Here is a 13,770-nt window from a genome sequence, read left to right on the forward strand (position 1 = left end):
ATGGACTTAGTATCATCTGTATGTTGGATTTAGAAGTCTAAGGAAGAACCAGGGTTTTGAATGCATAAGGCTACTAAATCAAATATTAATTTTGAAAACGAGAGTAACTTCTGAATTATTTGTGCACAAAAGCTACTTGTGAGATTTTTAAAAACTTGTATTGACACAAATTGTTAAAAATTATATTTCAGCTTCCAAGCAAAATCTAATTTTAAAAATCATATTTGGCCTTGAAAAATATTCTTCTATGTATATGGTACAATTAATATTTTGAGTACTGCCTTAACACAAAATAAATGCAAAACCTAGAAAAATATTCCTTACATAATTTCAACTAATCAATACAAAAGGCATAATGGAAAATCACCATTTGGCAAATACAAAACCAATTCCTTTGGGCAAGAATCATAGAGAGATGCTAAAATTTATGACCAAAAATATGACTAGAAAAAGGATATTTACATGGCCTCAAAATTATACCCCTGAGATACTTTTAAGTACAAAGAGATAATGTACGTTTAGAGTATACAAACCTGGCAGGCACTGTCTTAACCAGGGGATCCAAATGAGTATCACAAATAATAAGACAAAATTCCATCATGTCCCTCCTGCTATGATGCATGTGAAGGATGGAAAAGAGCTACTGTGGTATACTCAAACTGAGGATCATTCTACAGAATAACTGGCTAGTATCCTTCGAAGGATCAGTTTGAAAGACATGGAATGCATGAAAGACAAAAATGAAGAACTAATTACAGACTAATTAGAGGAGACTCAGGAGGCCTGAAAACTAAATGCAATATGTAACCTGAATTATATCTTCAACAAGAAAAATGACATCCATGGGAGAACTGGAAAATTTTGAATAAGGTCTGCAGATTAGATAATAGTATTATATCAATGCTGACTTCCTGATTTTAATCATTGTACTGTGGTTACAGAAGTCAAATTTAGGGAATGTGGGTGAAGGTATAAAATGCAAGAATTCTTTGTACTGCCGCTCTTTTTAAAGTCTGAAATAATCTCAACATAAGTTTTAAAAAAAATTAAAGAAAAATAAAATCTTAAACACCAAGCTCCTCTCCTCCTCTAGGACCAATTCCTCCCTGAAAACCTATCATTCTGTACTAGGAAATAAGGAATTCATCTTACATCAAACAATAACACCAACTTGAGTTTTTCTCTCTCTCAAATCTGCTTTAAAAGGAGAAAAAATAGCGGCACCTCGATAGCTCAGGTGGTCAAGCACCCAACTCTTGGTTTTGGCTCAGGTCATGATCTCAGGGTTGTGGGATCAGGCCCCATGATGGGCTCCACACTCAGCATAGAGTCTACTTAAGATTCTCTCTCTCCCTCTGCCCATCCCCTGCTTTGGCAAGTGTGCATGTGTGAAAACTCTTTCCCTCTAAAAATAAATAAATAAAATCTTAAAGGAGGAAAAAAAATAAATTCTAAGTTACTTCCAGCTCTAAAATTCTGACTTTAAGTACCTGACTTTCAAAACACCTCCTTCATTTCACCACTATAAATTAAATAATAATATGTCTACTATATTCTAGGCCCTATGGTAACTACATACATTAGCCTTAATTCTTACGACAATGTTGACAAGGTAGGTATATATATCAGCACCTACAGAGAAGAGAACTGGGAAGGATATGGGTAAGTAATTTGCTCCAAGTAACTATTAGATGACACAGCCAGTATTCAAACCTACACCATCTGACTCCAAACACCAATTTGACTCTGTGATGCCTCCCAAAAGGGCAGGTGAGATGTGAACAAATGTGTAGATTAGAACAGTATCATCAAATATGATACAAGGATTTATCATGAAGTAGCAATATTAATACCTGCAAAGTGAATATTATATTTGCAGTTATTGGAAAATAGACTTCTCAAAGAAAGTAAGACAGGAAAAGAATTTCAAGAGTGCTGAATCAGTCTAACAGTGTCTGATTCAAATTGTAGAAATATTCTTTGGTTTCCCACATATACACATATATATAAGAAGTGAATCTTATTGGAAACATAAATTTTTAATATTCTGGTAACAGTATGGTGTCACAGATAGAATTTTCCTAAAGTAATCCTGAGCATTCACTCAGAAGCACCTGGAAAATGAGCCAAGTGGGTCAGGGCTCCCTCTTTTGCCAGCAAGAGGAACTGCATCAGAACTCACCCTCCCATGTGACCAGGGGGTCTATTTCCCCCAACCCACCCTCCATGGTGGAGCTGGAGCTTCCCATGGTCCCCAAGTGCCAGTCCACTGGTCTTCCCAGATAATTATTAAAAATAACCAATATAGCCCAATTTTTAAGCAGTGTACTAACAAGGCTTTCAAACCTACTCTTATAACAAAAGAGAACAATGATGCAGGGTGGAAGGCAGTGAAGACCCAATGGTACACCATTCCACATCCAGTAGCACCCACCTAGCATAATTTCCTATGCAGTTAAGGAAAGATCATGGGATCTCTCTTAAGAATTCTTGGCTTACAAGTTCCTCCAGTTAGGTCAATTTCCTAGCAGATAACTCTATTAGCATATAAAATTCATCCTAAGCCATTACACAACACAGAGGATAAGAAAAGTAATAAATTCTCATAAAAATGAAGAAGCTAAAAGGCTTCTCTATCCAATTTAGTTTGCATACTAATGAAATATACTTTATATACCTTCCTTATAAAAACTGCTTTAAAGAAAATGTCAGCTAAAAACCACTGACAGCTACATGTCAGTCATTCAGCCCTGAGTTTCATGTACACTATCTTTTTTAAAGCTTGCACCCACTCTGTGAGCTGGTATTATTACTATCATTTCCATTTTGCAGATGAGGAAAATGAGTGACAAAGATGTAAAAAAAAACTTGCCCAAAGTTACACAGCCAATACAAAGCAGAGACTGAATGGTTTTAACCATGACTAGCTTACTTTGATTCACTGATCTAACAACTCCATGAGGTTTATAAAGCATCTTAAGAAAAACAAATTAATGGGCCTTTGGGGTTCTAGTGAAAACAAATAATAAAGTTGCTATTACACATCATATTTCACAAAGAGAAAATAAAAATATGAACCAAGTAAAACAGATGCCACAAGATATCCTGAAGCAGTATCACTTATATGGCAGACTCACCCCCACCCCCTTAAGAGTTTCTATGTAAAAATATCATTTTTTCCCTGAGTTTGGGGATTTCTACTAAATTTTTAGGAGGAAATCTATAATGTTAAATGAAATACGTAAGCCTTAAACTGACATGTTTTAAGAAAGAAAAAGTCTTCCCAAAAATAGAAAGCATAAATTTAAAAACACTAATAATATACCAGGAGATCTAAAAAAAAAAATAAAAAAACTCTCTTCAAAAAACAATTCCACTGGGTGTCTGGCTGGTTCAGTCACATAGATGCGACTCTTGATCTCGGAGTTGTGAGTTCAAGCCTCACAATTGGTGTAGAGATTCCTCAAAAAATAGAAAATCTTAAAAAAAAAATAGTTTCCATTAGTTTTCTTTTGATTTAGCAAAAATTCTTAATTAGAAATCTAGAGCTTTGTGGGTAGATACACACACTGATGTGGTATATGGGTCATGGCCAAGGCAAAACTAATTATCTATAAACTGAAGTAAAGAAATTAAGAAAAACAAATTAATGGGCCTTTGGGGTTCTAGTGAAAACAAATAATAAAGTTGCTATTACACATCATATTTCACAAAGAGAAAGATAAAAATAGCAAAGTACTAAAAGTGACATGGTAAATCAGCATTCTCTTATGTTTCAGTTTAAAAATGATATAAAGTTCAGGGGCACCTGGTGGCTCAGTTGGTTAGGTGTTCAACACCTGATTTCACTCAGGGCATGATCTCAAAGATCATGCCCTGAGATCCAATCCCACATTGGGCTCTGACTCAGCGAAAGAGTCAGCTTAAGATTCTCCCTGTCACACTCTCTCTGCCTACCCCCCGCCCTACTCACAAGCTGCACAACACTCTAAGATAAATAAAAATTTAAAAGAAAGATCTAAAGTTTAAAGTCAATTTCAATATAACAGTTATCTACTAAGTAGTAACTCACTAATCTCTGGCCTCCAGACATGCAAAAGTGTTAATGGAAAAAATCTACTTAAGAAAATTATATTTTGAGATTTCCTTCATTCAATGATTATCTAGTTTTCCAAAAAGAAATAGAGATGTTCTGGAAAAAAAAAAAAGACATTCAAATGCTAAGCTTGGTCTAAAAAAATAAAAAAACTCTCTTCAAAAAACAATTCCACTGGGTGTCTGGCTGGTTCAGTCACATAGATGCGACTCTTGATCTCGGAGTTGTGAGTTCAAGCCTCACAATTGGTGTAGAGATTCCTCAAAAAATAGAAAATCTTAAAAAAAAAATAGTTTCCATTAGTTTTCTTTTGATTTAGCAAAAATTCTTAATTAGAAATCTAGAGCTTTGTGGGTAGATACACACACTGATGTGGTATATGGGTCATGGCCAAGGCAAAACTAATTATCTATAAACTGAAGTAAAGAAATTAAGAAAAACAAATTAATGGGCCTTTGGGGTTCTAGTGAAAACAAATAATAAAGTTGCTATTACACATCATATTTCACAAAGAGAAAATAAAAATATGAACCAAGTAAAACAGATGCCACAAGATATCCTGAAGCAGTATCACTTATATGGCAGACTCACCCCCACCCCCTTAAGAGTTTCTATGTAAAAATATCATTTTTTCCCTGAGTTTGGGGATTTCTACTAAATTTTTAGGAGGAAATCTATAATGTTAAATGAAATACGTAAGCCTTAAACTGACATGTTTTAAGAAAGAAAAAGTCTTCCCAAAAATAGAAAGCATAAATTTAAAAACACTAATAATATACCAGGAGATCTAAAAAAAAAAATAAAAAAAAAATTAAATTATTATGAGATTTTCTCATCAGAATAAAGTTTCTAGTATGCCTTTATGCTTCCATGCTTACTTTTTTCAAATCCACTGTTTGATTATCCATAATTATAGCTTCACATTCTTTTTTAACCATCAGAAGATGAGTATCTTGGTGAAAATGCTATCTAAATAGTTTCCTGTCACTTATGTATATTTATAAAAAGATCAGTGGAACCCACTGAATCAATGTGCAGACAATGCTGAGCAAAGCAATAAGAATTTTCTTGGTAGCTTTAAGTGCACCACCAGTGAACCACAGAGTGGCAAAAAAATATGGGCTGCTAAAGAGAAAGTATGGTCTGTGATGGGGAAACGAAAAAGATCTAGCTTCAAATTCTACTCTGCTACTACTATGTGAGTTTGAGCATCACTACTCCAAATCTCAGAACTATAAAATAGTGATCTAGATTATCTAGAAGATTTAGGTAAATAATTTATGGTAAATAATTTATGGTAAATAATTTATGGGTGCCTGGGTGGTTCAGTCGGTTAAGCACCTGCCTTTAGCTCAGATCATGATCTCAGAGTTCGAGATCAAGCCCTGTGTTGGACTCCTGCTCAAGCAGGGAGTCTGCTAGTTTTCTCTGCGCCTCCCTGTTTGTGCTCACATGCTCTCTCTTTCTCTCCCAAATAAAAAAAAAATTAGATAAAGTGCCAAAAACACATCAAATAAAATGGAATCAGTATTGTTCATCTGCTATTTAAAACATCCAAGGATTACAAAAAAAGAAAAAGAAAGGAAGTCAGTCAAAGAGAGGGAAAATTTTTAGAAAGGACCAAAGAAAACCAATTGAAAACTGACATCTGGGTCAAGACCTGAAAGAATGATGGAGCTAGGAAATAATGGGAATACCAAATAGAAGAAAAATCTAGGCACAAAAATCAGCAAATACAAAGGCTCTGAGGTAGAAGCATGCCTGCTGTATTTCAGAAACAGCAAGCAGGCCACTGGTCTGGAGCAAAAGGGCAAGGAGTAGATGAAGCAAGATAAGTGGTAAGGTAGTAGGAGGGGGAGTGAGAGCTTGTGGGGCCTCATGGGTCATTTGTAAGGAATTTGGCTTTTACTCTGAGTGAGAAGCAAAGCCCCTGAAGAATTCAGAATGTGAGATAGTATCTATTTCAACAGTATCACTGGATGTTTTACTAAGAAAAGATGAAAGGGAAAAGATATAGAAGCACAGAGAACAGTCAGGAAACTGTTCTAATAGTCCAGATGAGAGCTGATGGTGGCTTGGACCAGCGTGGTCAGAGCAGTGCAGAGAGCAGCATGTGGCCAGATCCTGTATCTCCTATAGTCTGGGCTGAAGAAGAGGAAGAAAGACTAAGAAACTGAAATGAAGCAACTGAAGAGGTCCACGAAAACCAGTACGCTGTCCTAGAAGCCCAGGGGAAAAGTATTTCAAAATGTAAATGTAAATAAAGGATCTTAATCAAATAAAGCAGGACTGATGAGAACCTCTGGATTCAGCAACAGAGCTGAAAACCTGAATGGAATTTATTTAACAGCAAATGGGACAAGAAAAATTTGAGAGTGTGTACAGAAAACTCTTTAAAGGTATTTTGACATAAAAGGAGGGAAAGAAATGAGGCAATGGCTTGAGAGGGAAGTCAAGACAGAACTTCTCTTAAGATGGCAGAACATATGACAGCTAGTAGGAATGAGCAGGAAGCGAAGGGGAAAAGGATACAGAAGAATAAGGGAGAAATGCTATAGCCATAAGAGTACATAAGTGGGTGAAGTTCTCTTCTGATGGCTTCAATTCTCTCAGTGAAGGAGGAAGCAAGACACTAGAAGTGTCAAAGGTTTGAGAATGGAGAACATATCAGTTGTTTTGGAGTCTGGGAGGGTGATGGACCAGGGGAATAGGATTACTGGGTAGCATTAAGGACTCATCCAGATTAGACATCATAAATATGAGGTGAGACCTGTAGTATGGTTACATTTTTTTCTCTAAGTACATTTAGAAGTATGGGTACAAAGAAGGAGCTGACTGTATACAATTATACAATGTATGACTATCATGATTGATGGAATTTAGGCTGGGTAAAAAAAGTAGAGGACATTAAGAGGACGAGAGAGAGTGAAAAATGCTAGATTCGAAAGACTGAAGGTCCCAACAGACTCAAGGAGTTAGTGGAGTAATAGAAATTGTATGATATGAGGGGGATCCCTGGGTGGTTCCGTAGTTTAGTGCCGCCTTCAGCCCAGGGCATGATCCTGGAGTCCCGGGATCGAGTCCCATGTCGGGCTCCCTGCATAGAGCCTGCTTCTCCCTCTGCCTGTGTCTCTGCCTCTCTATCTCTGTGTGTCTCTCATGAATAAATAAATAAAATCTTTTTTAAAAAAAGAAATTGTGATATGAGAAGATAAGACATGGTAGACAGAGGGGAAACTGTGCAGTTGAGATTATAGAGTGATGGCAGTTTGGACAAAAACAAGGTCTAGAAATGAGCATCGAGGTGGGGGTAGAGGGCAAAGATTCAATGAAGAAGAACTCCAGTCCTGAAGACACCGGGATACTGGAAGAATTATCCCCATGAATTTTGAATATTGAAATCACCAAGAATTTTTTTTTTTTAAATGATAGTCACAGAGAGAGAGAGAGGCAGAGACACAGGCAGAGGGAGAAACAGGCTCCATGCACCGGGAGCCCGACGTGGGATTCGATCCCGGGTCTCCAGGATCGCGCCCTGGGCCAAAGGCAGGCGCTAAACCACTGCGCCACCCAGAGATCCCCACGAAGAATTATAAGATAAGTAATACTGGAGTGAATGCCAATGAACTACGACTAAAATCTGTTAGGAGACAATTCCCCATGAGTCTGCCATTTCTGCATATAATGAGAGCAGAGGTACAGACTGCCATCACTGCAGACTATCTTTGCAAGCAAGCTCATATAAGCAAACACTCCTGGAAAACAGAGTATCTCTCCAAAGCAAAGGGTAGGTTTATCTAAACCCATGGAAGATATGCTCTTCCTCCAGGACATGGACAGACATGATTAGTGTCCAATATAAAAGATTCCAGGTCCTCTCCTATAACTCAATCCACTATGTGTATAGGTATCACCTGATCCTCTTAAAGTCACCCTTTGTTGACTTTGGAAATTGGGACTTGGGGAACCAGTTAGTAAGCAAATGCTGTTATTGTGTCTATTGCTTGCACTGTTCAGAATAAGTCCTTTGATTCCAGCCCAGAAGTCTTGAGTCTTCTCAGCATCCATGACACTCTGTAGTTAAATTGTTAGTTTGCAAGTAGGGTAAACCTCAGACCTTTGAAGGTTTTTGATAAAATCCTCAATGAATAGGAGGTGGGGATGTGAGACTGAAACAGGTGGGTAGAAGGTGGTACAGAAATAAAGTTTGGAGGCATTTTAAAAGAGAATGATCTGGAAAAAGCATTGAAAAGCAAAGAAAATACCTCAAGGGTCAGCAATATGAAGAAGGCAGGAGGACTGCTACTACTTGAGATGGTTACAGAAAGTGTCAGTAGGGAAGCAAGATTCAATTTAAAGCAAAAAAGTGCAGGCAATATTAACAAAGAGGTTGAAGATAAAGAGGAATTTGGTTATGACTGACCTTGAGTTCCAGGAGCATTATGAAAGATTTTTGGGAGGCAGAGAGGGATGGGTTTGGGAATCAGATCTGGATGTACTCAGTAAAAGATCCACGACTCCTGGACTTGCATGACTCATAAGAACAGGAAAAAAATACATGATGAATTTAGCTGTGATTAGTCTTAATCAGATTAAATTTGCCAACGTGTTTCAGTATCCCTTATCCCTGTTTTACTCATCCACTATCTACTATTTCTTACCAAACAGAACATCATTTTAGAAAACTTATTTAACATACAAGTTCTAAAATATATAAATGCCAAAAGTGTTATTTAGATAGTGTTAACTTACTTGAATTAGATCTAAAATGCCAAGTTCACTTTCTGAAGAATCCACACAGAAGACAAAATATAATGTTGCATAATGTCTATAAATCAGTTTGTTGTCAGATCCTCCAATTAACCTAAATGACAAAACAAAAATTGGAATGTTATAGGAATAAAATGAAACAAATTTTCGTTAGCTCAAGCAAACTGACAATTTGTGTAAAACCTTTTTAATAAGATGTTTGGGCATAGAATTTAAAGGTGTAGCATTCAAGTGAACTCAGAGATTTAGCAAATTAACATGGTTGTTTTCTTCAGAAATAACAAGTAAAAGGAGCTGGTCCTTAATTTTAGTTCATTCATTAATTAAACTATCTACTGAGTACCTATCATTTGCCAGGTACTGATAGTGGGTAAGGAACAGTAAACAAATAAGAAAAAATGATCAGAGTAGAAGGCACTACATAGAGATTCAAAATAGGATGATGCCTAATGATGAATCTACTATCTAAGATGAATCCTTAAGAGTGACATTCAGGCTGAAAGCTAATGATAAGGAGTTAGCCATGAAAACATTTACAGAAGAGTATTTCATAAAAAGGTGACAACTAATAAAAAGGCCAGGTCATCAAGAATAGAATATATATGTTCAAGGAAGAGAGAGAGGGTGCATGGACAAGAAAAGATTACTAAACAAACAAAAGTAGGCAGGAATCAGGTCACAGGGCATTTTAAGTGTTTATTGGATTTAACTCCATGGGTCATAGTAAGTGATACAATTTAAGACTGATTACCAACAGGGGAGGGAAAAAAAAATGACATTTCTTAAGTTTTAGAAAAATTTACCACAAAAAATCTCCTCCAAAAATAGTTTATTTTGCAATATAAATATAAAAGACTGAGATAATAAATACTCAACTTTTTCATCGAATATTTTTATTTACACCGACTGGAATTTCAGCAGTTTAAAAATAATAATTTCGGACTCATTCCAAACATCTCCTATTTTTCTAGTTTAGCTATTTCATAGTTATATTTACAGTAATTAGTTCACCTTCTTAAAACATCCTTAACACATAATATAGAAAAATCAAGGCCAAATGTAATCAAAGCTAAGTGAAGACTCTAACAAGACACAGGAAAATAGCATCTATTTTTTAACTCAGTATAAAAGTAACACTGAATTCACAGGTTCAGAGAAACAGCTTTCTGTCATGTCTTCCTATAGCAAAAGTGGGCAGGATCTTTGAGGAGAATTAAAAGTTACTACTTTGCTAGACATATTTCTAGAAAAGATATTCAATTAAAAATACGTATGTGCAATTTAAAGAATACCAGATGATTTTTGCAGACTATGAATGCAATTGTTCCTGGAAAGCCACAAAAAAGAGCACTAACAGCAGGATTCACTTCATCCTGAATCAGCAATTTAGTGATCATCTCAAACTTTTGTTTGGCTCTATTGTAAGAGAAGACCAAACTATTGAAAACTATAAGTTTCAAAAAGACTATCAATGCCATTAAAAGAAAGCAGAGTTTTAATATATAACATAAGTACATACTTTGCCTTTAAAAATGTAATTTTATCTTTAAACTATTTTAGAAATCCTCTTACTTTAAATATTTCATATTACAGAGGGAAAAATTGAGGTATAAGAAGTTAAATGATCTGACCAAGAATACCAGTTTGTTAGTCACAAAACTAGGACTGAATCAGATGTGTAACCTCATCTCTGATGCAATGTTTGCTTTCTACTCTACTCTTTTTAAGCTTGGAAAGTAATCATCACAAATTTAAGCCCTAATTTCTAGTTCCCACAATACCCTGGTTGGAAGAGCCAGGTTCTTGCATGACTACCACATACCACTGTGCTGGATGACAAGTTCCCTAAGAGAGATTAAAATATTAAGATAAAGAAAAGTGATAATGGAAAAGGCAGCTCAATTCTTGCACAAGTGTGATAGAAATAAAGTATAATTAAAATAAAAACACAAAGCAGGTATATCTGTTTCAACTATTAAATTGGGCAGTCTGGAGTTAATAGCAAAATTTATAAATTCTAAGTATGTATTTGCAAATTTAATTGCAGCATGACATAACCTTATAAGAAATGCAAGTAAACTTTCAACATGATAAACAGTAATTTATGGTCAAGTAAGAATGAATTTTCTATTTTCCAAACTATTTTTCATAATATTTATCATATGTATTAAAATACAGAAAGGTGTAGGTCTCTCTGACTAATCTGTCATTTTTCATAATGGAGCTTAGCTAAAGTTTAGTTTTTGACTCGTCAATGAGGAAATATGTTATTAAGAAACTGATTATATAAACATGAGTAGGAACACTTATAAAACTACTTGAGAGCAAACTGTTTTCATAGAACTCTCTAATTTAAAAGTATTGCTTTATAATAGTTTAAATATAAATAATATAATTGGCAAGCTAATTATAACTAGTTTTTATTTATTTATTTTAAAAATAGAAAATTCTATTAGCTGAATTCTACCTATATACAGATTGCCTATATACATTTGTATATATATACATGCACACAGATATGTATCAGAAAGCAAATTTCATTCTTATTTATAATAATAGAGAATGTAATCTAAATTTTTATGAACAGGGTCCATTTACCCCAAGCAATAACCTCTAGTCATGAAAAAGAAGAGGTTATTTTAAATGTGTTTATATGCAAAACTTTAAAATATTACATGAAAGGGACACCTGGTTGGCTCAGCAGTTGAGGATCTGCCTTCGGCTCAGGGCGTGATCCCAGTCCAGGGATGGAGTCCCGTATCAGGCTCCTGTTTTCCCTCTGCCTATGTCTGTCTGTCTGTCTCTCTCTCTCTCTCTCTCTCTCTCTGTGTATCTCATGAATAAATAAATAAAATCTTTAAGAAAAAAAAAAAAAAGATACTACATGAAAATGACCAACATGTAAACCAGCATTCCTAGTGTGATCCTGTAGGTAATTTTTAAGGTTATACTTTTATATGTTAGTCAATGAAAAATTAATTTTCTAGAAGGATACACAAGAAAGTAAAAAGTCAGGAGAGGGAGACTGAGTTTATAATTAATTTTACACATCTCTGTAATGTTTGCATTTTTGCCATATGAACTCTATATAAAATGCTTCTGAACATTTTTTTTAAAAAAGGACTGTATATATTAAAAATTTCTTTAAGTTAGATTTATAGCTCACACAGATGATAATTAATCTAATTCAAATTCATCAAAATTAGGAATTTTTTACCATAACCAATTAAACAGTATATATTTTAATCATATAGTCAAAGATTTGAAATGTCCATGAAATGCTTTACTTACAATCCTCCTTCTAGGAAATTACAAACATTTTCATCTCTCTTAGATACCAAATGGAATGTCTCCCTGATGATTTGCTGCTGTGTATCTTCACTCTGAGAAAGAATAATTTATATATGTTAGAATTAAATTTCTAGGTTTAACAGTATTTTAAGAATTTTAAAAGTACAAGGCAGTAATATCTGTCAGGGAAATTAATCTAAGAGAGAGGTCCGTGAAGAGCTAACATATCACATCTCACAGAAATAAAACCCATCATTTTTTGATGAAAAAACAAAAAGCAAAGCCAAAACTAAACCAACATTTTATAGCTTGCTACAACTAACATTTCTAAGTTTCCAAAAACAAAAAGAAAAATATTAGACAGATGAATAAAAGACACTAGTAAAAGGGACACTAGATATTAACTAGTCAAAGGCCATTGTTTTATAAATGAGTAAGCTGAAACAGAGAAGTAAAGTTATAAATAATTCATGTAGCTAATCCATATTTTATTGGATGGAAAATACAGGAAGTTTAGAGCTTCCAATTAAGTTTAAATGCAAACTAAGAAGAGTGTATCCATATTAGTTGTATAAACATAGCCTAAGACCAAAAATAGGCTCAATAAGTATTAAATTGGGACGCCTCGGTGGCTTAGAGGTTGAGTGTCTGCCTTTGGCTCAGGGCATGATCCCGGAGTCCTGGGATCGAGTTCCGCACTGGGCTCTCTGTAGGGAGACTGATTCTCCTCCCTCTTCCTATGTCTCTACCTCTCTCTCTGTGTCTCTCATGAATAAATAAAATCTTTTTTAAAAAAAAAGTATTAAATTCACCAAGCAATTCACATCCCAATAAAAAACATCTGCTCAAACACTGCAATAGAAAACTGGGTAAAATCACAAATTGGAATTTTATAGGAAAGGAAATATGATTATTCACAAACAAATGGAAAGGACCTGCAGACACCTAGGTGGCTCAATTGGTTAAGCGTCTGACTCTCAGTTTCAGCTCAGGTCATGATCTCAGGGTCATGAAATGGAGCCCCGCTTCTGTGCTGAGCCTGGAACCTGCTTAAGATTCTCTCTCTCCCTCTCCCTCTGCCCCTCCTCCCCTAAAAAAAAATGAAAAGATGTTAAACCTCATTGGTAATTAAGTGAAATACAAATTAAAGTAACAATGAAATAACTGCACATGCATCACATTAGCAAAGTGTAAAAATCTGACAATATCAAACACAGATAAAGATGTGGAGCCAAAGAAACTCATCCCACCAAGTAAGAGGATAAATGATATAATCATTTCGGTAAATGGTTTTATAATCCAGCATTCCCACTCCTATATACTATACTAAGTGACATGAAACCACGGTTTTTGAAGATTAAAAATAATAGAACATTGGCAATTACATACACATAATAAACTGTTAACCTGTGTACCAGAGACATGTAGAAGAATGTTCATCAAGGCACTGTAACAACAAAAAAACCTGAAATTGCTCAAAAGTCCACCAATCATAAAATGGATAAATTATGGTATATTCATACAATGGAATATCATAAGTAAAAATTAAAGAAGTAAATTACACCCATCAATATGAAGGAGTCTCAAAAACTTAATGTGAAAAAGAGATGGTA

At 35.0% G+C, this 13,770-nt stretch overlaps 1 protein-coding gene across 4 annotated transcripts in view; it reads right to left on the minus strand.

Moving 5' to 3' along the window:
• The window catches only part of AP3S1 (adaptor related protein complex 3 subunit sigma 1), a 66,738-nt gene that overhangs the window by 29,638 nt on the left and 23,330 nt on the right, over positions 1–13,770 (minus strand). For all 4 annotated transcript variants that reach the window (XM_041760852.1, XM_041760851.1, XM_041760854.1 and 1 more), the window contains exons 2-3: positions 12,158–12,249; positions 8,849–8,960 (exon numbers count right to left, since the gene is read on the minus strand). In XM_041760852.1, coding sequence (XP_041616786.1) covers positions 8,849–8,960; positions 12,158–12,249 — 204 coding nt within the window. The remainder of the gene's footprint in view (positions 1–8,848; positions 8,961–12,157; positions 12,250–13,770) is intronic.

Source organism: Vulpes lagopus, chromosome 7 (assembly GCF_018345385.1).
Source record: "Vulpes lagopus strain Blue_001 chromosome 7, ASM1834538v1, whole genome shotgun sequence".
NCBI classification, from domain to species: Eukaryota; Metazoa; Chordata; class Mammalia; order Carnivora; family Canidae; genus Vulpes; species Vulpes lagopus.